This window comes from Jaculus jaculus, chromosome 18, assembly GCF_020740685.1.
Source record: "Jaculus jaculus isolate mJacJac1 chromosome 18, mJacJac1.mat.Y.cur, whole genome shotgun sequence".
Classification (NCBI taxonomy): Eukaryota; Metazoa; Chordata; class Mammalia; order Rodentia; family Dipodidae; genus Jaculus; species Jaculus jaculus.
Window position 1 is genome coordinate 11,475,764 of NC_059119.1, and position 24,382 is coordinate 11,500,145.

The 24,382-nt window shown below is 52.5% G+C and overlaps 1 protein-coding gene across 20 annotated transcripts in view; it reads left to right on the plus strand.

Moving 5' to 3' along the window:
• The window catches only part of Col13a1 (collagen type XIII alpha 1 chain), a 157,118-nt gene extending 136,874 nt beyond the window's left edge, over positions 1–20,244 (plus strand). For 13 of the 20 annotated variants that reach the window (XM_045137394.1, XM_045137393.1, XM_045137399.1 and 10 more), the window contains 7 exons: positions 5,087–5,122; positions 7,170–7,223; positions 8,508–8,561; positions 9,704–9,739; positions 14,192–14,278; positions 17,778–17,816; positions 20,017–20,244. In XM_045137394.1, the coding sequence (XP_044993329.1) occupies positions 5,087–5,122; positions 7,170–7,223; positions 8,508–8,561; positions 9,704–9,739; positions 14,192–14,278; positions 17,778–17,816; positions 20,017–20,019 (309 nt within the window). In that variant the 3' untranslated portion in view covers positions 20,020–20,244. The remainder of the gene's footprint in view (positions 1–5,086; positions 5,123–7,169; positions 7,224–8,507; positions 8,562–9,703; positions 9,740–14,191; positions 14,279–17,777; positions 17,817–20,016) is intronic. The other 7 variants (XM_045137411.1, XM_045137395.1, XM_045137405.1 and 4 more) reach the window with 1 other exon arrangement.
• Positions 20,245–24,382: the final 4,138 nt, after the last annotated feature.

Below are 24,382 nucleotides of genomic sequence, written 5' to 3' on the forward strand. Positions count from 1 at the left end.
CATACACTGGCCACATAGCATATAAAAGTCAACCGACATTGGACTAGAGAGATGGTTTAGCGATTAAGGCACTTGCCTACGAAGCCTAGGGGTCCCACGTTCGACTCTCCAGATCCCACATGAGCCAGATGCACAAAAGGTGAGGCAAGCGCAAGGTCGCACATGCCCACTAGATGGCGCAAGCATCTGGAGTGTGATTTCAGTGGATGAGGCCCTGGCGTGCCAATTCTTCTCTTTCTCTCTAAAAAAATTTTAAAAATTTAAAAAGTCAGCCGCTGTGGTCCCAGCAAGCTAAGTTCCCTCCCACCTGGGCAGGAATCTCATTCTCTCAGGCTGGAGTTCCCTGTCAGCCAGTGAGGGCTGCGTGCAGGCTTCTGCTTGTCCAGAGGTAAGGACTGGATTGGGCAGGTCCCTTTGTCCCTTGCTGCCAGTAGCCAGATGGCCTTTTGTCCTGTCACATTTAAAAAATATTTTTTTTAATTTTTTTTATTTGCAGACAGAGAGAGGGATAGAGAGAGACAGAGACAATGGGTGCACCAGGGCCTTCAGCTGTTGCAAATGAACTTGAGATGCATGTGCCACCTTGTACGTATGGTTTTATGTGCATACTGGGGAATCAAACCCAGGTCCTTTGCCTCTGTAGGCAAGCACCTTAACCACTAAGACATCTCTCCAGCCCAGCTTTTTTTTATTTGGAGACAGAATCTCATGTAGCCAAAGCTGGCCTACATCTCAGCTCACAGTGAAGGATGACCCACACCGTTTGAGTAGCTAGGTAACACTTCAAGCCTGGTTTGTGTGGCGCTGGGGATGAAACCCAAGTTGGTAGGCGCTGCACCCCCAGGCTCCACCTGGTCCTCTTTTGGTTTGCTTTTTAAGCCTTGGAAGAGACTTAAGCCATCCATCTCATTGTTTAACTAATGGTCACTTGATGGTCGGCCTTTGAGGTTGATAACTGAACTGAGTCCTCCACTGAGGCCCACAGCCTCCTCGCAAAGGGGTTTTGGTGTGTCTCCAAGCTCAAGGCCAGCCCCTCCCCGCAGATAGCCATACAGAGCAAGGGAATCATGGGAAGTTAAAGATCTGAGCTTGGCAGGACCTGAAGTTCTGGTTAGTGGCTTTGCAGCGGCCAAACACCAGGCAGCAGAGCTCGTTTCACCCTCGCCGACACCGAGTGGGAACAGTGCAGAGCCGTCTGCCTGACAGGCCCACGGAGCAGCGACAGCGCTAGCAAATGCCTCCCCGCGTCAGAGCCGCGACCGGAATGACTGAGCACCTCTCATGGAAGGGCCTTCCTGCGCCCCACGCCCACCCCAGCCACAAGTCACCTGTCATCCGCCTTCATGGCCCCAGTGACCCCAGTGAAGCTGGGAGACATCATTCAGAGGTGGATGTGGACACGGCTGAGCAACCCCACAAGTGACATCAACAAAGAAAGTGCCAGTTGAGTGACAAAGCACTCCTTCCGTGTCTGCCCCTCCAACTTTTGGTAGGGACCCAGATACAGAGAAATGCCTTCCCTAGTTAAAGCCAAACAAAGCAAAACACAATGGAACAAGCTTGTTCATAGAAAGCAGCTCTCACCGGGCGTGGTGGCGCACGCCTTTACTCCCAGCACTCGGGAGGCAGAGGTAGGAGGATCGCCGCGAGTTCAAGGCCACCCTGAGACTACAGAGTGAATTCCAGGTCAGCCTGGGCCAGAGTGAGACTCTACTTCAAAAAAAAAAAAAAGAAAGAAAGAAAGAAAGAAAGGAAGGAAGGAAGGCAAGCAAGCAAGCAAGCAGCTCTCGGGGACCTCGGGGGGACAATAGGGAGGTGCAGTGACCCTTGTTAAGGGAGCAGCCTCTTAGCCCATCTGACCATTGCCTTGGAGGGAGGAGAGCCAAGCATGTTTGCGCCTTGCAATTTTGCAAAGGAAGATGTGGGCACTTGGTATTTTATATGAAATCTCCCCATTTTCATTCTTTTTATTTTTGCATAGTATTTTTTAATATTTTATATTTATTTATTTATTTATTTATTTGACAGAGAAAGAGGGGAAAGAGAGAGAGAATAGGTGTGCCGGGCCTCCAGCCACTGCAGATGAACTCCAGATGCATGCACCCCCTTGTGCACCTGGCTAATGTGGGTCCTGGGGAATCGAACCTGGGTCCTTTGGCTTTGCAGGCAAACGTCTTAACCACTAAGCCATCCTTCCAGCCCTTTGCATAGTACTTTTGTGTAGCTGTGTGTGTGAGATGTGGATGGTGTCTGTGTGTGTGTGTGTGTGTGTGTGTGTGTGTGCACAACCCTGTCAGCTCACCTGTGGCGGCTGGAGAAGAGCATCAAGAGCCCCCTCCACGACTCACCCATCTGGTTTCCCTTGAGACGGAGTCTCTTACTGATTCCACAGTTTGCCAACGGTACGCCCCAGTGATTCTGCTCCCGAACCTGTGTGGCCACGACCAGCTGTTCATGTGGGTTCTGGAGATTTGAACTCAGGCCCTCATGCTTGCTCGGGAAGTGCACTTAGCTGCAGAGCTATCTCTCCAGCCCCCAAGTCTCCCCATTTTCTAACATCAGACCAAAAGCATGCCGCCTCGGAGATCATACCAAACATGCCAGTGGCCCACAGAGGTCCTGAACACCTTGAATCCACATCTTCCAAGGCTCCAGACTTCACAAGCCAACTTGGCAGCGATGCCACGTTTGGCTGTTTCTAGGCTGTGCCTGGGTGCTCAACAGGCCAGCGGCCTCAGCAGCCTGGTCCCGAGCCCCGATCCACTGTGCCGTCCCACCCCCATTTGCCCTCCAGAAACGCCTGTTGATGCTGGAGTCACCTGGGAGCCTTTCCAACTCGCTGTGACCCACTGTCCCACCCTTGGAGACACTCCTGGGACAGGGCCAGAGCGGGACCGAGGCTCGGGAGACAGTGACGTGCAGCTGGAGTTGAGACCCCGTGTTAGCGACCTTCCTTCTTGTTGTGCTAAAATAGCTGACAAAAGTAACCTGAGGGGGGGAGGGTTTATTTTGGCTGAGATGACAGTCCCTCACGGAGGGCAGGGCACCAGTCACATGGCGTCCAGTCAGGAAGGAAAGATCCGTGACTGATAGTGCTCAGCTTAGCTTCTCCTTTTTACTTACTTACTTATTTATTTATTTACTTTAGAGAGAGTGAACAACAGAGAGAGAGAGAGAGAGAAAGGGAGAGAATTGGTGCACCAGGGCCTCAGCGGCTGCAATCGAACTCCAGATGCTTGCGCCACCCAGTGGGCATGTGTGACCTTGCACTTGCCTCACCTTTGTGCGTCTGGCTTATGTGTGATCTAGGGAGTCGAAACTGGGTCTTTAGGCTTCGAAGGCAAGAGTCTTAAACGCTAAGCAACCACTCCAACCCAGTTTCTCCTTTTTTGTTGTTGTTGTTGTTGTTTTATTTCAAGGTAGGGTCTCGCTCCAGTCCAGGCTGACCTGGAGTTCACTATGTAGTCTCAGGGTGGCTTCAAACTCACGGCGATCCTCCTACCTCTGCCTCCCGAGTGCTGGGATTAAAGGCATGTGCCACCACACCCGACCCAGTTTCTCTTTTTTATACAGCGTATGGGAAGAGGTCACCCACATTTATGGTGGGTCTTTCCACCCTAATTAACCTAAATTCAAAATTCCCTCACAGACATGCTCAGAGGTCTGTTTCCATGGTAATTCTAAATCCCATCAAATTCACAAGATTAGCCAACAAAGACCCCCAGCTCTAACCTGGGAACCAAAAGCAGCTCCAGAATTCAGGATCCTAACACCAAGAAATCATCCTTGTAAGATCCTCCTTCCCAACATCCTGTCCCAGGAGAAGCATTCCCTTCCCTCCCGCTCTGGGTGCTCCCTCGCCTTCCTAATAAACCGAGGTTATTTCTGGGACGCCGTTAGAAGCAAGTTTTTAAGACCCCATTCCTTACTGGCTGGAGAATCCCCACTGTCTCCCCAGGGTTTGTCACATCGGAATCTTTGGAGCGTTTCCCACCAAGTTTTTCTTTCTTTCTTTTTTTCATTAATATTTTTATTTATTTGCAAGCAGAGAGAGAGAGAAAGAACGGGTGCACCAGAGCCTTTTGCCACTGCAAACAAATGCCAGATGCATGAGCCACTTTATACATCTGGCCTTATGTGGGTCCTGAGGAATCAGACCCTGGGCATTTGGCTTTGCAGGCAAGTGCCTTAACCACTGAGCCGTCTCTCCAGCCTCCACCTTGGCTTTCCTAGGTGAAGGACAGAGACAACTTCAGAGCCTGCCACAGGGTAGTGAGCTCCATCCCACCAGGCACCTAACTGGTCAGCAGGACATGACGAGGTTTCAGGGGACACAGTCTGAGCAGCACCCATCTATCTCTATGACTGTTTGCCATGATGAGACGCGACCTCAGAAAACGGTCCCGCCAGCTGCCTCCACGGCCTTTGTCTAGGAAAGGGCTCTGTCTGTGAGCGCGCAGATGGACTGAGGTTGCCTGCAACCGCAAAATGCCAGAGAAATGCCAGGTGCCCTTAGTACCCTCATTTAGGGGCCCCTCCTCCCACCAGCTAGAGAAGTCTAGGCCCTTGTCCACCCAGATTTCAAACCCAAGTGCTGGAACTCAGGCCCAGCCCCCAAGGATGAGGAAGTATAGGATGGCTGGTGTCCACAGGGGTGCAAGAGAGCCCAAGAACGCCCCTCCTCCAGACGCCCTCCCCAGTGGCCCATCCTTGGGAAAGTGCATAGCTCTGACTTCAGCAGTCTCTCCTCTCCCGGTCCCCTTCCCGGGAGTACGGAAGCACCCTGGGAGAGAGGTTTCCTCCGGGGGGGGGGCGGGAACTTCGGGGAGAGCCCGAGCAGCCATCTGCATGGCTCTTGCCAGCTCAGCCGCCGGCCACCACCCTCCGTGTCTCCATGTTTTTGTTGGTTTCCGTGTAAATATGTCCCCGTGCTCCTCTAGCTTATTACCCCATCGTGTTGGATTGCCAGCGTTTCTGTCTGTCCAGAGTCACCGCTTCACTCACCTCTTCCCTCCCCGTTGCCCTCTTTTTCTCCCTCCCATTCCTCCCTCCCTTGTCTTCTGGTCAAACTGTCCCCTTTGTCCAGGGAGCTTCAGGGTTGGACGGCAGGCCTGGGCCACCGGTGAGTGTCACTTCTCCATCACCCTCCGCTCCCCGCCGCACCCAGTGTCTGGCCTTGGTCCCTCTTGTCCGTCCTGCTGTGCCTTGTCCCCCGTCCTTCCCCCCCCCCAGCCCCGTGAGTCATGCCTTGTCCCGCCACAGACACCAGAAAGGTCACGTCCAAATGGACTCAGGTCAGAAATGCGATTTTTCCGGCCTCTTGCCTAAAGAAGACCGGCCTCTATCTGAACCCCTTTGCCCAGAGTGGCACTGGGGGGGGGGGAGTCTCAGACTTGCCAGATGTGGATGACAGAATCTAGTCCAGCAACACCAACCCTCATCCTGAAGGGTGCAGAGTCCAGCCCGGGGGTCCCACCCTGGGGGGTTGAGCCAGGCTGCGTCCCTGGCGAGCACAACTGTCCGTGTGCGCCCCATCACGCTGTGTTGTCGTCACGCTGAGTTCTGTCCACCTCCTGTCCATGTCCCCTGAGGGCCTCCCGGTCCTGGACAGCGTTGTGTAGGCCACAGGGAAAGGTGCGGATGGGAGAAGAGTGAAGGATCCTAGAGACCAGCCCCAGCTCCGTGTCCCGTGGGTATGGTCGACCTGAACCTCTCACTGCCAGGGGCACCCCAGCCACCCTGCAGCCCAGTGGTGGGGTGTCTTACTGAGCGAGGAAAGGGCACTTGGACCCCTCCTTTCTCCAGTCCTCCCGATTTCAGAAGCAGGCATCACTCTGGGCTCCTTTTTTTCTGGTAGTCACAGACTGTGCAGGGTCAGAGGGCAGGAGCCATGCCAGGGCCACGTGCTCTGCCACTTGGAGCCGGTCAGTTCAGCCGTGCCTCTCTGGCTGCTTTTGAGGCCCATCAGCCTGTGAAGACGAGACGCTAATGAGCTGGCGAGATTGGCGTGTGGGAGAAAGGGAAGAATTGATCCAGGTTCCTTTAGCAGACAGGAAGACACGCGGGCAGGGCTGTGGGACGCCGGCCACCTTACCGGCCCACAGAAGCCTAGCCTGGTAGTTTCAGAAGTGGGAGGACACAGAGGTGACCCGTCAGAGCCTCCTCTTAGCGAATGCCCGCTCTGTCCTCTCCTGAGCAAGAGGAAGTGGTCCAGGGACGGTCGATCCCTGCCCAGACAATATGGAAGTCACTTCCTAGGTGTCAGCCTCAGCATTTTTGCCATGGCTAGAAGGAGATACCCTGGCTGTCCTGCTTTTACAGCAGGGAAATCTGGCCTCCAGTCAGGCCCAGGAACTTCCCCGGTACTCAAGAGACTGTAGGCCTTTGAGGCAAGGCTGGAGCAGGGTGCACACCTCCTCGCCACATCCAAGCAGGGCACGTAAACACTGAGACAGACAAACAGGAGGCTGTGACCCAGAAACTCCATCTAGTCAGGCTGCAGGCGGGAATCTGGGGACACCGGGAATGTCATAAGCCCTGCTCCATCTCCAAGCAACGCTGCCCCAATGGCTGCAGCCCTTAGCTGGACCCTGAGTTAGGAGAGCTCCTGCCCCCCTCCCCTCCGCCCCCCCCCCAAGGCCAGTGTGGTGGGGACATCAGAGGAAATTGACTCACCACTTACTCTCTCCAGCCTGTTCTGCAGGCCTGGGGATCTGGGGTCTGCCGTGGCCGGGGGAGGGGCGCTGGATGGCCGCCTCACGCCTGCCTCTGTGTGTGCGCGCGCGCATTGGTCTCTGTGGCATGAAGACCCACCCGCTGCATGTGGAGCTGTGGCAGCAAGTGGGTGGGTGCCAGCTTCAGGCCTCCACTCCTGGGATGGGGTCGCCTCCGTCCCAAGTGCTTCCGGGAGCAAACCAAGCAACTGTTCCGACTGCTTTCAGCCTTGGCAAGCTCAGCTGTGACATGAAAGGGTTCCAACCCACCAACCAGGCCCCAAAGTGGATCATAGCCCCGTGGAATGCACATCCTCGGATAAGCCTGGCCTTGCCAACCCTGAAAACAGGGCCTGAGGCCTTGCACATCCTCAGGTGCTGGGTGGGCGTCTCAGGGGCTTCCCCGCCCCCCGCCAGCATCTTGCCCCTCATGTCTGCTCTCTTTCATTTCCCCAGGGTACTCCAGGACCAATCGGAGTTCCAGGCCCAGCGGGACCAAAGGGAGAGCGGGTGAGTGCTCAGAACAGCCAGGAGCGGGGAACAGACCCTGCTTGCTCAACTCCAGCGCCTGATACCCAATGGGGTCATAGCACCCATCTCAGCCTTCACCCCTTCCCTTGCCCGCTGTCCCTATTCACCTTTATAGCAGGCTGAGGGAGCTGGGTGAGCCTGGGGAGGGTGAGCTTGTTGCATGAGGAAAGGTAAGATGAAACGCTCACTCCCTCCGTCCGCTGGCCCCTTAGCAAAGTTCAGTCTTTTAAGGACCCGGGTGTTTTTATAATCATTTAGGGATTCATCATGGGTCTAAGGGCCAGTTGGGATTTAGAAAATCCTCAGAGGACATCGAGAAGTCAGGAAGCCAGAGTATTGAGCAAGGCTCCCACGGTCATTGTCAAGTGGCCTTGGCCACATCATGATGCCCTGAGGTCCAGTCCCAACCTACATAGGAAGGGTGTGTGACAGGGCTGGAGAGATGGCTTAGCGGTTAAGACACTTTCCTGCAAAGCCAAGGGACCACAGTTCGATTCTTCAGGACCCACACAAACCATATGCACAGGGTGGCACATGCATCTGGAGTTCATTTGCAGTGGCTGGAAGCCCTAGCGTGCCCATTCTCTCTCTCTCTCATAAATAAATAATAAAATATTTCTCTCTCTCATAAATAAATAAAATATTTTAAAAATATGGAAAGAAAGGGTGTGTGAGAGGGTGGGGACGGCAGGAATTAGCACAAGGAGCCTCCGCTCCTCCCACCTAGTCCCTGTTCCCATACACCTAGAGATTGGCATCACCAAAAGGCAAGGCTTCCGGCCGCTTCTCCGGGCGTCAGTGGTAGTCTCTGCCCCCCTTCCCTCCATCTGCCCATGTGATACCCAGGCGGTGACTCCAGGTGGAGGGGGGGCAGTTCCACAGAGCGTGTGGGTCTCTGAGGCCAATGACTGGTCAGGTGGGGACACCAGGGTGGATGCTTCAGAGGTGACAGAAGTCAGAGCTTTCTGCCTCTCTTTCTCTTCCTCGTCTTCTTGCTCCCTTTTCTGGTCCCCTGCTTCTCCAGCCAGCCAGCCATTACCCCTAGGACACTGCTATCTTATCTGGAAGCCTTGAGGGGATGGCCATACTAGAGAGATTAGGGGTAGGCCAGGGGCACCCCAACTCCACACACACCTCACTACCCGAGAGCTCTTGGAAGGGACTGAGATGTCCCAGGCTCCATACCGAAATAGGAAACGGTGATGGAAGGGTGTCACCATTGCAGGTGGGGAGGGACCTCACTGATGTCTTTCTCTGTTTCAGGGCAGCAAAGGAGACCCAGGGATGACAGGACCAATGGGAGCAGCTGGGCTTCCTGTGAGTCTTCTGGGATCAGAGGTCTCCCTCCACCCACCTTACCCCACAGTAGAAACAAGGGCGACACAGGCAGCCCAGAGCCTGGACCCCAGGCCTGGGTCTGCGCTAGAATTCTCCTTTCTAGGACAGAGGAAGTTGCCCTTAGGCAACAGGCGATGGCCTTTAACTCCCCGCAGGGCTCAGCCGTGGGACCATCCTACCGCGTGTTAGAACGCACCCAGAGCCTTCCATGTCTAAAGTGTGGGGTCTTCATGTGAATGTACCATGGCCCCTGCCCTTGAGGAGGGTCAGTGTCAAGCTGGGTCTCCAGGTTACAGAAATGAGCTGTGGACCCCGGCGGCTCGCCCAAGGGGGCTGCTGGCCGTGACGGCGGAACTTGGCTCTCCCCTGCAGCACGTTTGTTGTGAAAGCCAAGAGGCTGCCTGGAAGAGCCTGGATTTTGTCTACCCGAGGCTTGTGCGCACACTGGCTAAAACGTCCGGCCGTCCTCTGTCCACAGGAGCACTCCATAACTTAAAAGAGGGTTGGGGGGCGCTGGGAAGATGGCTAAGTGGGTTCGTGCACAAGTATTGGGGATCTGAATTTGATCCCAGCACCCACGTAAAAAGCCGGGCCTGACTATGCACACCTGTATCTATGATGCTGAGGGAGGTCGGAGACGGGGGGGGGGGGGGGGGGGTGGATAACAGGGAGCTCCAGATTCAATGTGACACCACTGTCTCAGGAGTAAGGTTAGAAGACTGGAGGCTTTATGCTGCCAGGGCCAGGCAGGAGAGCCACGGGAATACTCTGCCGAGAGCGATCTGTGTTCATTGACCCCGGCTGCAGCCCCGAGCTCACCCCTCATCCCTGTGAGGGACCCCAGAAGAACATAACTACCAGTCGGGACACGGGCTGCAGGAGGAGAAACCCCAAAACCTGTCCTTGGGCCTTTGCCCATAACTCATCATTCGCCTTTTAGGTCAAATTCCGTCATGGATTTGCTTGGCTTGTCTGCCCCGCTTCTGTAAGATGGGGTTAACTCATCCTGTTTCCTTAGAACCGGGCGTCAACAAAGGGCTTTCCAAGCTCGGGAGGAGGGGACGGCGTAACCGGTCTGTGTTTTCTCGTTAACATGTCTTCATTTCTCTGATCTATTACAGGGTTTGCACGGACCACCCGGGGACAAAGGGAACCGGGTGAGTCTGAGCCCTCGCATCCTGGCTCTGGCTACTAATGTCTTCACGATGAGGTGGAATGATCAATTGGAGACTCCTAACATGGCAAATGCAGTTTCCTCCCCCCCCCCCCATAAATAACCCTAAATTTAGAATGAGGGGCTTAAGGCATGGCAAGCAGGGAGCCGGAAATGAAAACATTTTTTTTCTACATTTTGAGAGGCTACATCCCACAGTGACCATCCAGTTAGCATTGCCACGCAGGAGAGCAGGCCCACGTGCCGTGCCCTCTTCACGTTGCCCTGATAACGGGCCCCTGAGTGGTATTTTTAAATCTACAGTCACTTCATCTTTGCCTCCTGAAACTTCATTTTGCCAGACATTCCAGGCCACTGCTAAGCAAGAAAATAAATAAATTCCAGCTCCAAGAACAAGCAGACAGCTGTTATAAGCAGCCAAGCCTTTAACAAAAAAAAAAGAAAAAGAAAGAAAGAAAGAAAAAGAAAAAAGGAAGAAAGAAAGAAAGAAAGAAAGAAAGAAAGAAAGAAAGAAAGAAAGAAAGGAGAGAGAGAGAGAAAGAGAATACACAGCCACTCTTTGTCTTGGAAAGAGTTGGCGGGCCTCATGAAAGGGATTAGGGTTTCAGGGCCTCACCCTCCCTCTGGTTCTTGCCATCTTCAACAGGACATGCTAAATGTCCCCAGAACTCACAGCCACGTGATAACATATGGCATGCCATAGCTTTGAGCACTTGGGCCCAGCAGGGGTAATTTAACTACATCTGGCCATGAGGTGGATCCTTTCTCCATCTCCTTGCCCTGACTCTGTGTGTGTGTGTGTGTGTGTGTGTACAGCACATGCCCCAGAGAGGATCACCAGTGTCTTCTAGTGGACATAACCTCCAAGGACCTTAGACTCCCCAGAAATGGGAGGGATAGAGCTATTGGCAAGAAAGCTAAGATGTAGTGAGCTCCCCCAGAGATCCAGAGGTACAGCACAGAGATTCCAGAACCCAGACCTTGCAGCTAGCTGATCTACACTCATGGGTAGAAAGTGCCAGAATCTTTACGCTTTTATCTGGCACCAATTAATTCAATTCCCTTCCATGTAAGAAGTGTTTATTGAGCATGTCCAAAGCCCTCAGTAATCTTCACTGGCAGCCAGACAAAACAGCTCGATGTGTCCCCTAAATTCTATTAATACGTGGGAAGGGACTACAGGATGATCCTGGGCAAAGCCACGCATAGAAGCCACTTGAACAAACAGACTGACTTCCAGATTCGTGGCCAGTCTCTTAGGCCTCTACCAAATCTGATCATTCCACCCCTGCAGTGACGTACTAACTTCCTTCCTAATTCCTTTCTAAGATGTTCTGATTCCCTTTGTGATAATGAATGTTTTTAAAACCTATTTCTGAAAGACTTTCTCCATTGGCCCAAGGCACTGAGAGCTTGAAGTGAAATTGATGGCCATGCTCTGGGGTGGAGGCAGGGTGGGTAAGAGGGGTGCCCTCCACAGTCAGAGGGAGGAGGGGGAGAAGATGAAGCTGGTAGTTCTTTCTTATGTTATTTAAAGAAAAAAATTCTAGGACTGGAGAGATGGCTTAGTGGTTAAGGAGCTTACCTGTGAAGCCTGAGGACTAATGTTCTACTCTCCAGGTCCCATGTAAGCCAGACACACAGTGATATGTACACACAAGGTACACGCATCTGGAGTTCGATTGCAGTGGCTGGAAGCCCTGCAGCACCAATCCTCTCCTTCCCCCCTCCCACCTCATAAAAATATTTTTTACAAGGTCAGTCTGTTGGGCTTGCCTCAAAAAATATTTTAATTTATTTGTAAGCAGAGAATGAGAGAGAGAGAGAGAGAATATGGCACACCAGGGCCACTTGGAACTGCAAACGAATTTCATGTGCATGCACCACATTGTGCATCTGGCTTTACTTGGGTGTGGAGGAATGGAACCCTGGCCATCAGGCTTTGCAACTAAATGCCTTTAGTGACTGAGCAATCTCTTCAGCCTGAGGCTGGCAGTGCTGAGGCTAAAAGAACCACGGATACTGAACAGCCCACGGAAATCAAGGGAAAAATAAATCACTCTTCTGTACTTTCCCTTCCTGGCTTTAGACATACTTTCCATCCTCCCATACAACAAGTAAAATATGTCACTTGTCAAAGTTAAAGTCCAAAAGTAGTGAGGTTACTCAAAACTTCTTCCAAACACAACATAAAGAGCCAGTTGACTTGCCACAAAGAGCAGGTTTCAGACTCAAGGAGACTGTTCTCTGCATCCAGAAGAGTTGGCTCTCAGGATAATGAATGTGCTGGGGGCGGGTCTTCTAAACCTTGCCTCCTCAGTCAGCCTCTGAGCCCAGAGGGTGTTGACACTTTGGTCAAGGTCAAACACCAGTGGGCTAAGGCAGCATGAGGGTCAAAGCCTTGTAAGCCTGGAAAGATGATGCTAGAGATAGATGCCCAATGTCCCCTCCCCGTCCACCTGAGTTTCCTAAGGTGGCTCTCACAGGGCAGCCCTCAGACGTTGCAGTGGTTTCTCCCTCCATGCTGAGACAAAGCACCCGACCAGAAGCAGCTTATGGGAGGAACATGTTTATTTCAGCTTCAGTTTCCAGAGGGAGGTTTTCAGCATGGCAAGGGAAGAAGGGCAGAGCAGGCAGCCAGGGGGTCACATCTTGTCACCACAGCAGGAAATACATTGTCTCCGAGTTAGTTCTGGACACCCGGGTGAGCTAGACTCATAATCTTCAAGGCTCACTCCCAGCGACACCCCTCCCTCACCGAGGCTCCACCGCCCAAAGACTTCACCAGCTGAGGATCAAGAAGGAGGCCATGGGGGGTGGGGGAGGGGGGGCATTTTACATTCAGCCTATTACAGCCCTCATCAAGCATACCTGGAGGATCCCAGCAGAGATCTGCTCCACCTTAAAGTAAACCCAGACACCACCTTAAAATCCTGCTGTTGAGTACCCTGTCTTCCCTGTTCCTGGAAGGAGGAAGGTTCTCTTTGTGGTGGGTAAAGAAAGGCCCCAACCCAAAGCAGAGGGTTTGTTAAGAACACACATGAAAGCTTCTTCTGTCCTTGTCACGGGGGGGGGGGGGGGGGGGGGGGGGGGGGGGGGGCACCCTTGTTTTGTCTGTGCATGGCTCTGTGAAGTTTGGCCTAGGAGCCACATTTAGTACTTAAAGAGAAAAAAGAAATTCTGGTCAAGGTCAGTTACATACCTGTAATCTTAACACTTGGGAGGTAGAAGCAGGAAGATCAGGAATTCTAGGTCATTCCCCCTCAATTACATAGCAAGTTCAAGGCCAGCCTGGGCTACTTAAAAGGTGGGTGTGGTGGTACACACCTGGAACCCTAGTACTTGGAAAGTGCAGATAGGAGGATCAGGACCTCGGGGCTGTCTCTGCTCTCTGCTACACAGACAATTAGAAGCCAATACCATGCTTCCAGTAACGAGACAAGGAGGGAATTGGTTATAACTATGGAGCTGCCTCTAAGCTGGTCAGTGGAAAAAGTCTGAGCACGGTGTGAGAGGCTCTTCCTCTCTCTGGGATGCCTGACTTGATTGTATGTGCATGGACGTCTTTCTGTCTTGCTTCCTGAGGCCTCCTTGTCTCCTCTTCTGCCAACTTCTCCGCTTGCCTCTGACCTTTCGCTTCTTCAACTCTCCCTAGCCCACTGCATCACTGAACTCACTCCATTATAGTCCAGGTTGCTCAGCCTTCTCCCCACCCTCCAACTGAAGTCAGTTTTACACACATACACACACACACACACACAGGTAGGGGGTGATCCCAGTGCATCCCTCACTGGGTTTCAGATCAGCAAAACTGGGCTCCAGTGTTGGGGAGGTAGTTAAGTTAGTGAAGTATTTATCTCGCAAGTAGAGGACCTGAGTTTGATCCAAGAATCCACGTAGGAAAAAAAAAAAAAAGCAAAGAAAATTCTAGCAGGGGCAGGACGCCCTTGTAATCCCAGTGCTGGGGGGGCAGTGACTCGCTGGCTGGCTAGTCTAGCCTACTTGATGAGTTCCAAGCTAATGAGACCCCCTGTTTCAGAAAAAGGTAGATAGCTCCTAAGGAACGGCACCTGGGCTTGTCCTCTGGTCCCCCTAAACACACGCCTTCCCAGGACACTTGCACACAGGTGGGCACCCCTCCCAACCACACACAAATTTAACGCCAGGGTCTTTAGTGGAGTCAGAGCTGCCCCTGACTCCCTCTCCTCCCCGCCCCCACGCCCTCTTCTTGGCCACATTCTCAGGTGCTTACACGGGGAAGGTGGGTGTACCCCTTAATCCTACTTGGGAGATTGTCCTACTTGAGACGCTCTACTCGTCCTTCTTTTATTGTATGTTTTATTTTCTATCTCTAACCTTAACACGCGAATGATCCTAAGGTTTTGATGTTGTTTTTTTTTCTTCCCCCGCCCTTGTACTAAACCACTGTTTGCAGGGGGAGAGGGGGAAGAAAGGCTCTAGAGGGCCTAAAGGGAATAAGGGGGACCAAGGAGCGCCTGGACTAGATGCCCCCTGTCCGTTGGTATGTTTCTGTTTTTCGCTTGTATGGTTCTGGGGTTTGCAGGGTGGAAACAAAGAAGGCAAATCCACGAAGAGGCGGGCGAAGGGACAGGAGGACACCACCTAAGCCTCTCCGTGCCCGGCAGCCCAGCCTGCTGTGGAAGGAACCTGGCACCGCGGCTGCCAATCCTCCCGCCCGGCTTTTCCTTGGAGTCCTCCTTTGAAGACATAGAAGAACTGATGGGCCGGAGTGAGGAAAACACGGGGGCGGGGGAGTCTGGGGGCTTGGGGAAAAGCAGGCCTGTGATGTTAGCTCACGCTGGCTGTTATGACACACGGATTTGCCTCCTTTGTTGAGTGGCCACTTCCGTGGCCAGCAGTTTGGAATCCTCACTCGGCCAGGATGCAAGACACTGTTTGAGCATCTCGGGGCGGGGCTGCTGGTCAGCCCTGGGCAGAAAGAGTCACTTTCTCCACAGCCTCCCAGTGCTCACCAGTCAGCTGCGACCTTCAAATCTGCAGACCAAAGTCAGTAGACAAACAGCCCCACAAACCTTCCTGATTAACAACTTGTGACCCATCTTCCAGGCTTCCCAAGAGCCCTTTCCATGCATAGGAATGTTCTGGAAAGAGCATTACTCTCCAATGGAAGCTTGTCTGCGATTACTCTAAATGGGTGGGGGAGGGGTCAATGCAGAAGAGGCTAGCTACATGTGCCCCCTTGCTGAAGACCCTAGGGCACAGAGCCCAGGTAGGGATGACCGGCTGCTGTAGGCCTGAGCCTTATCTGTAGGTGCCTCAAGGGTCCTGCATCCTGGCCAGGGTAGGACTGAGCCTCACCACTCCGTGGACGGAGCTGGCTGGCTGTCACCTAAAATGCCCCCCATGGTTGGTTTTGTGAACAGGGCCACCGAGGTTTTAAAGGAGAGAAAGGGGAGCCAGGGTTACCAGGGCTAGATGGACTGGATGCTCCGTGCCCATTGGTATGGCATCGCCTGCACTTGCCCGCATGGTCCATTTGGGCTGCCTCACATGCGTGGTTTGTACCAGTGTGCCTCCTGTGCCACCGCCACCTCCAGCCCCTCCTCCTGCTTCTTTACCGGGGACGCTAAAAGTCACCTTGCCTGAAGCGCTGGAGGCGCCCTCCTGCATGGGGTGTGGCCCGGTGTGTGCATTCAAGACTTCCTCCTGCAGCTGCTTAAGGAACATCCCACTTTGACATCAGCCAGCCTGTCCCCTTTAAAGCTACCCTTGGCTGCTTGCCCCCCCCCCCCTTGCCCAGTTGCTTCTAGATCATTCTCCTGACAAGAGCAAAGCACACTCTCTGGTCAGGTTCCTGGAATGACCGCTCTGTCTTCACGCGGGACACTTGCTCCAAACACAGCAGCTGAGTACGGGAGGGAAGAAAGATGTTAGAGCCAACTGCCTCCCTGGCCGCGCCCCACTTTGCAGTCTAGAAGCACCAGACCTGCTTCTCTAGACAGTTCTAGAAGCGAAGTTGAGAAAGGGGCCTCCCCCTGCCTTTCCTTCCAAGCTGGGTCCTGAGGCACAGCCCGGTTGACATAGGGCATCAGAACTTGGAAGGTTCGATGCCAGAGGCCCTCTGTGCTCACTGCACGAAGTCTAGGAGAGACGGAAAGGACGCTAGAACTTAGGGCAAGAACCCCTCTCCCGGGCGGGCCTGGGGTTGAGATGGCAGCTTGTCTCCCCGCCCCCCAGCTCAGTGCCACTCCAGATGGGGAAATCGTAGGTGCCCCACATGACTCTCTTAACTAAGCGTAAAAAAAAAAACATCCAGAAGGTGACACTTTATTCCAAGGGCACTGGAGTGACTATTCCTGCATGCCCTCCTTGTCCCGAGTACACTAGGTGAGGTTCTCATGCCAAACTCCTCTTTCAGCGGAAAATCGTGCCAGAAAATATGAGCGCCCACAGAGCCCCCCGGAGGGCACTGGGGACTCTGTAGCACACACTTGGAACCGAAGGCAAGCGCACACAACATAACCGCTGGCCCCCGCTGGCCCCACCCAGCACCCCCGTTCCCGCACAGGTAGCATGCGTGTGCAGCCTTTCTCCGCGCTGGTTTCCGGTGTCTCCGTTATCCACTCAGCAGCATCTTGCCAGGGTCAAAATCCCACACGCCGTCTGAAGACCCTGAACTCTGCAGTCACCCTGGCTTCCCTGCTTCTACGCGCTGCCTTTCTGCTGTCTGCCCGTCTGCCCTGCACTGCCCCCGCCACCATCCATGTGCCAGTGGGAATGCCAGTGTGGCTCGTGGAGGCTCCTGTCCCTCCCAGTACCCGTGTGCAGTGTGCCTGGCATGGTGGGCTGGGAAGGGGATGGAGGGTCACCGTGAAACTGGAATGCACCCCCCCACCCCCTTGCTGCCTTCTCCCCAGCCCAGAGAAGAAATGCAGGTCAACATTGTCTGATCATGCAGGATGATGTCCTCTCCAATAACAGCCCGGGACGATGGGTCTTATGTTTTGGACTTGGTGTGGGGAGAGGGGTGTCCGAGCTATCAGTCGTGACTTTAGTATAATGAGGTTGGTTGAGCTGGGGCTCACCACTTGCTAAATGGCACGAGAGGCTTAGGTGCCTGGGGAGTCACTGTGATTCACAGAAAATCCCTTCTGGACCCCTGAGGACTGGGTGCTTGCTCCTGCCCTGAAATGCTGCCTCTGTCTGGCCTTGTCCCTGTCCTGAAAAGTTCACATTCTTCTAGACCTGGACCGAGAACCAGAGACTCTGCCCTTGGTTCTCCCTGGCCCTCCACACCTGGCCTCTGGAAGAGGTCTAATGGGGTATTCCAGAGAGGTCTGAGAGGCCTGGCGGATGTTCCTTCCCTGGGGGCAGGGCACCCTGAAGCTACAGGGTTCTCCCTAGTCACCACCAACTATGCTTCCCCTCCTGCTGCTGTGGTCCAGAGAGGGTGGGGGATGGGCAGAAACGCTCCTCCTCTTGCTGAAAGCATCTCAAGGTCATGTTGCAATCCCCCCAAGGCTGCCTGTCCCTTGGCGCCCCCAAGCTCCCACTCGGGATCAGCCTCCATTTGAGACTGTCCGAATGTCACTTCCTGTGGTTAGAAAGAGAAACAAGAGCTCAGGTCCACTGGGGGGGTGGGGAATCACCACACCTGGTCCCCTCCCCAGGCTTGCAGAGGAGGGATAGAAGGCCCAAGTGACAAGCGGCGTTGAGTCGCCAGGACTCCGGAGAGCTAGAGCAGACTGGCCCCTCGTGCCACTCAGCGACATTCACAGGGGCTGGCACAGGCTAGGACAGCCTCCCTTGGCTTTGTACCATCGGTACACGTGGCCTTAGCCAATGGGAAAACGGTGTCGGTTAAATGTTTTCACCTCTGTCCAGGATTCTGACCCAGTGTGGAGAAAGGAACTAGATAGTGCGCGGGCCACATCCCGACAAGCTACCAAACTGTTTGTGGCCCTTGTTATTTCTCCCCATCTGCTTTTGGTGGCCCATTCCAAACATCTGAGCACTCTGTACCCCCTTCCTCCTTCCAGGGTGAAGATGGCTTACCGGTCCAGGGCTGCTGGAACAAGGTAAGCTTCCCAGAGGACTAGACAGCCTCGGGAAAAAGGCTTAATGGTCCCCTTTCCCAACAGCGCTGCGAAGCTCACAGCTCCCTTCCTGTCTTTCTGCAGAAGATGCAGCAAGATACAGGTCCTCCCAAATATAAGGCAGGGTGGAGCCCATTAACTACCCATGTAATGCACACCCTTCAGAGCTCTTAAAAATGCTTTGAAGGGATGGAGGAAAGGTTCAGTTAGTAAAGTGCTTGCCTGGTGGACCTGACTCCTATCCCCAGAATCCACATAAAATAAAATAAGCCGGCAGCATGCATGGTGTGTACTTACAATCCCAGCAGTAGGGAGGCAGACACAGAGGAATCCCCGGGCCTCACTGGTCGGCCAGTCTAGACTATGGGGCAAGTTCCAAGCCAGTGAGGAATCCTGTCCCCAAATAAGATGGGCAGTGCCTGAGGAACAACGCCAAAGGTTACCATCTGGCCTGCACGTGCAACTGCACACACGTGCACATATGTTGACTAACACACTTGTGTGTGTACGCACACACACACACACACACATAGAGAGAAATGTTTTAAGTGGCAGCAAGCCCTCACATGCATTGAATTTCTGGGTAGTTATCTTATTCCAGTGACATCTTCATGATTTGTGTGGCCAATTAATGAAGCCCCCGTCCGTCCTCCAGAAAGTTCTATGCTATGTTTTAAGGTAGACCGTCAGGGAGCTAGTCCCAGCATTCAGCCGAGGTCATTGAAGCCACGTGAAGACACTTGCACACCTTAAGACGTCTAGGTTGCTTAAGCTCTACACTCACGGGGCTTCCCGGCCCGCTCCCTGGATGCCCCCTCACCACTCTACCCTTCTCCTCGAGCCTCATCTGCGGGAGCCAGCTGCTTGCCCATGTGTGACCTGCAGCCCAACCTCCCCGGGGCACCCAGGAGTTCCCAACACTGACATCTCCCAAACCCACAGTTGCATTCGCCTGTGCCCTTCTGAAGCACGCTGACACCCAGGCACCCCCGTTCCGCCATAACTCTCCAAGACACAGGGCTCCCCAACCTAAAGGCCAGGGGTCTGCTAATCCAGAACTCCTCCATCCCCAGCCCAGGGAGCGGTAGCTGAGCAGCGCCCCAAAACCTGTCCTGCCTCCCTACATCTGACCTCACACTGTCCTTACTGGCCCTGAACCACCATCATTTTAGAGTCACCAGCATGTCCTCCTAACAGAAACAAACAGTACGCCGCGCCTAAAGCAGCCCCCAACGAAGGAAAGGAAAAAGCTCAGTCCTCCCCAAGACCCTGCCCTTCACGCACGGCCTCGACCTCTTGTCAAGCTCCAATAAGACCTAGTTAGAACTACACAGGAGTTGTTCAGCAGGGGCACCATTAAAGAAGACCCACCCTTGCCCCCTCCCCAAAGAAAGAGCTCTCCAAAAAGTTTGCTGCCAATGGTCAGGACAAAGAGACAGTTGGGCTTAGCAAGGGGACCACGGCTGCTGTCAGGAGCTACTGCATGTTGGAGAAGAAGCTAGACAGCCTTAAGTCTTCTCCTTCCTCCTGTACATTCCATCTGGGAGGATGCCGTGAATCCTGCAGCCTCCAGGACCACTTATGGAGAGTGCCCTCTACTGGTCAGGAAGGGGAGTGGCCGGAAGGTGACCCAGAGCTCTCACTGTAGTGGATGGGGAGAATATTGTAGCTCCTCACCTTTAAAAAAAAAAAAAAAAATTATTTGAGAGCAACAGAGAGAGAAAGAGGCAGCGAGAGAGAGAATGGGTGAGCCAAGCCCTCCAGTCACTGCAAACGAACCCCAGATGCGTGTGCCCCCTTGTGCATCTGGCTAACATGGGTCCTGGGGAATCGAGCCTCGAACCAGGGTCCTTAGGCTTCACAGGCAAACGTTTAACTGCTAAGCCATCTCTCCAGCCCTCCTGTTTTTTTAATTGCTATTTTTTATTTTTATTGTTCATTTTTTTTGAGGTAAGGTCTCACTCTAGCCCAGGCTGACCTTGAACTGACTCTGTAGTACCAGGCTTGCCTTGAACTCATAGCGATCCTCCTATCTCTGCCTCCCAAGGGCTGGGATTAAAGGTGTGCACCACCATGCCGGGCCTTGAAGCTCTCCTCCAGCCCCAGAGAAATTCACCTCCTTTCCTACAGGGAATTCAGCATCCAACCCCCTAAAACTAACTGTTTTGTTTTTGTTTTGCAGTGATGCCTCTAACCTTGGATTGGCCTGTGTGTGTGTTTGTACATAGAATATTTATTTTTATACAGTTTTCACTTTTTGAAAATGCCAGAAGTATGATGCATCTTACAGATTATTAAAGAGAGAGAAAAAACCCTGCATATTTTGTACAAAAAGATAACAACCTGTTCCCTTTTGTTTACAAGATGTTTTGCATAATTCTGTTTCTAATACACTTTCTGTCTGTGAGGATGGCCTTAATGTCTGCGTATTTGTGCACACTGATATAGTATCAAAGCCTAATAAATTATTGTGTCCCAGTGCCACAAGGGGCGAGCCAGCGCTGAGGCGCAGGAAACTCAGATACGTACTCACGTCAAGCTGGAGGTCCGAGGTGACTGGCAGACTAGATGTGTCTAAGAACATTTTAAGCTCTTGTGAAGTTTCATTATTTGAAAAAAAAGAAACATAAAAATTCATGACCCTGAGTAATCACTAAACTAAATAGATTCTTTCCTGTGTGAGCAGGAAGTCTCAGAAGCAGGGATCCTCAGAAGTTGAGAGTAATGTTTAGAAATGTCAACTCCATCACAAGGCAACGTTCATTGTGACATACTCCAAGTTCATCTCGGTGTCGCCGGAGCACTGAGGGTTCAGTTATACTGAGGAGCCCAGGGTTATGAAGGGGGCCTACTGCTTTGGGGTTGGGTGGAACCTTCTGTTTGATTTTTTGTTTGTTTGTTTTTCTTCCTTTGAGCTAGGGTCACTAATAACAGTTACCCCAGATCTCACAATTCACAGGATAGGAATTTGCCAGTCTGTGCAGGGGGAGGGGCTGTGCCTCACGGGCTACTCCACTCCAGTCAACTTGGGATCCCCCTCCCCCCCAGATCTTGGTCACATGGAACCAATCTGAAATTGCCTGTGTATGTGTTTCTTTTTAATTTTTATTTGAGACAGAGAGAGAGGGGGAGAGAGAGAGAATGGGCGCACCAGGGCCTCCAGCCACTGCAAACAAACTCCAGATGCTTGCACCCCCTTGTGCATCTGGCTTTATGTGGGTCTTGGAGAATCGAACCTAGGTCCTTTGGCTTCACAGGCAAGTGCCTTAACCACTAAGCCATCTCTCCAGCCCACTCATGTGTTTTAAGAAATAAGTTGTGGGGCTGGAGAGCTGGCTTGGCGGTTAAGCGCTTGCCTGTGAAGCCTAAGGACCCCGGTTCGAGGCTCGGTTCCCCAGGTCCCACGTTAGCCAGATGCACAAGGGGGCGCACGCGTCTGGAGTTCGTTTGCAGAGGCTGGAAGCCCTGGCGCGCCCATTCTCTCTCTCTCCCTCTACCTGTCTCTCTCTGTCTGTCGCTCTCAAATAAATAAATAATTAATTAAAAAAAAACATTAAAAAAGAAATAAGTTGTGGGCTGGAGAGATGGCTTAGCGGTTGAGCGCTTGCCTGTGAAGCCTAAGGACCCTGATTCAGGACCCACGTTAGCCAGATGCACGCGTCTGGAGTTCGTTTGCAGTGGCTGGAAGCCCTGGCACGCCCATCCCCTCCCTCCCTCTCTCTCTCTCTCTCTCTCTCTCTCTCTCTCTCTCTCTTTCTCTCTCTCCCTTTCTCTCTGTGTCTGTCACTCTCAAATAAATAAATAAATAAATGAACAAAAAAAATTTTAAACACTCTTTAAAAAAAAAAGTTGTTGGAGGCTAGGGAAACGATGGCTTTGTGGGTAAGTGTGCTTGCCGTGCAAGTGTGAGGGTCTGAGAAGGCCTGATTCTCCTTGAGTTTGATCCCCCAGCACCCATTGCAACAACTAGATGTAGCCACACACCCTGTAACCTCGGTCCTGCGGGGCTCACTGGTCAGCCAGGATGACTGGATGAAAAATGGCAGCTCCAGGTTCAGAGAGAGATTCCATCTTAAGGAAACAGATAGGAGATTGATTGAGGTCGACACCTGACATTCTTCTCTGGGCTCTGCAGCACACATATGCTTGTACACACACACACCACATACTGTACCCACACACGTATGCAAAAAAGAAGAAATCTCTATTCATTTAGAGACTAAGACAATAGGATCCCAAGTTTGAAGCTCATCTGGGGTACATAGTGAGACCCTGTTTCAACAAAAAAGGGAGGCTGGAGAGATTTCTCAGTGGTTAGGGTACTTGTTTGCCAACCTGGACTTGATTCTCCAGTACCCAAGTAAAGCCAGATGCACAAAGTGGCACATGCATATGGACTTGGTTTAAAGTGGCTAGAGGCCCTGGCACATCCATTCTCTCTCTCTCTGTCTTTCTCTATCTCTCCCCTTGCAAATGAACAAAAACAGAGGGGACTTCCAGTTAAGATGGTGGAGTAAGAACCACGCCAAAGCAGCCTAGGGGAGAAAAAGCCAAAAATAAACCCAGCCAAAAAAAAAAAAAAAAAAGAATAAATAAATAGAATTTTATTGTTTTGCATTCATAGCGCCTGCTTGCTCAAGGTCTCAAGAAATCTCTTTTAATGGTTAGGTACGTTTCACTAGGGTATAGCATGCAAGTTTATTATTAGCTATGTTAGGTCATAAATGAGTGCTTCTAACAGGCTTATAAACAAGACACAACTCTAGGAGCTTCAACACGTCCCCCTCCCACCTTGTCTGCATTTAACATTTTCTTTTTATATCCTTTGTTCATATGCAGCGTAAAGCAAAGCTAGAACCCAGCCTCTGTGCCCGCATAGTTCTCTACCAGGGGGCCTCATGGGCATGAGAACCTTCCAGGGCGGGTGCGAGTCCGGTGTTACCAGACCGCTTGCTGCCTAGACCCAGGGCCTATACCAGCATGTTAGCCAGGGGCTCACGTGGAAATCAGACCATGTTCTGTTGAGGCTCGTCTTCCTCATCTGAAAAGGGACGCCAGTGGCCTAGAGTGACCCTGTGGGCATGAGTGGTATTCATGTGTCCCCTCCTCAAGAAAGAGACACATAGGGCCACCCAGGCCTGAGACTCCAGCTGGTATCAGGAGCTTTTCCCGCTGTGAGCTCCGGCTCATGCAGCCCCCCTGGATGTACCATGACCCCAGCAACTTCCCCATGGGGCCCAAAGGCCACGGACTCTGGACCAGGGGTACTTTTATGAACATCCAATATATTTTAATTTCCACTGGTTTCATATTCAAATGAGAAAAGTGAAATATAATATAAAAGTGAAATATAAAAATATAATGAGTCCATTTAGCAAGTATCTTTCTCCCAGCAGTCATAAAATAGAATTTTCTATATTTTCATGGAGGAAGGAATTTACACAGGCATAAATGCCCAGGGTCTACAAAAGTCATATAGTCCACTCTCTACTCTGTCTTGGACCTCCCTCGAATTATCCAGGTCCAATACCAACTACTCACTCCCAGGTGAAAAGCTGGAAAGCCACAGTATGGCTGGCTTCTCCTCAACACACTGCCTGCTTATTTGGCAGGCTCGGGTTGAATCAATGGCATCATCTCTGGATGATGTCACAATGGAGGGAAATAGCATGGGAACCCCGCCCCCCCAGACCGAGATTCCGCCTCAACTGAGTCTCTGCGGACTGTAGGCAACCAAAAACTTATCCTCTCCCAGCCTTGTCAGTTTCCATCCACTTAGGGCATCTCAGCCAACACCCCAGAGGTCTCACCTGCCTGAATACAGGCAGAGCCAGGCATAGGGGCACACACCTGTGATCCTAGCCCTTGGGAGACGGAGACAGGAGCATCTGGAGTCCTACAACACCTTAAGCTAAAAGGGAGTGTGGGGGAGGCTGGAGAGATGGCTTAGCGGTTAAGGCACTTGCCTGCAAAGCCAAAGGACCCAGGACCCACGTTAGCCAGATGCACCAGGGGGAGCACGCATCTGGAGTTCGTTTGCAGGCCCTGGTGCACCCATTCTCTCTCTCTCTAACTCACTCTTCTCTCAAATAAATAAAATATTTTGAAAGTCAAAGAATTTTAAAAGTTAGTGTCAAGCTGGTGGTATACTACCGGTGGTAGAGCATTTGCCTATTGCACTCAAGGTCCTGGGTTTGATCCCACAAAAAAGAAAGACAGAAGGAAGGAAGGAAGGAAAGACCAAAGTCAGGGAAAAATAACAACAGGGGCCACAGTGGTGGCAGGAAGCGGCGGGATGACCTTGCTGTTACTGAGGTGGGGCCCTCGTGCATCACCTCAAGCCCTGCTGTGGAGCCCATGTCTTCTTGCCCATGGGCTGCAGCCCCATGTGTGGGTAAGCATGTCCCCACGTGTGGCTGGCACTCCCATGCCCCTCAGCCAGTAACCACCTTTGTAGGCTCCTGACTCCACCCTCCCCCAACCTCTACCCTGTCTCCATTTCGATCATAACTCTGTGCCAAGTGCCATGAAAGGAGGCTGGAAGTAGG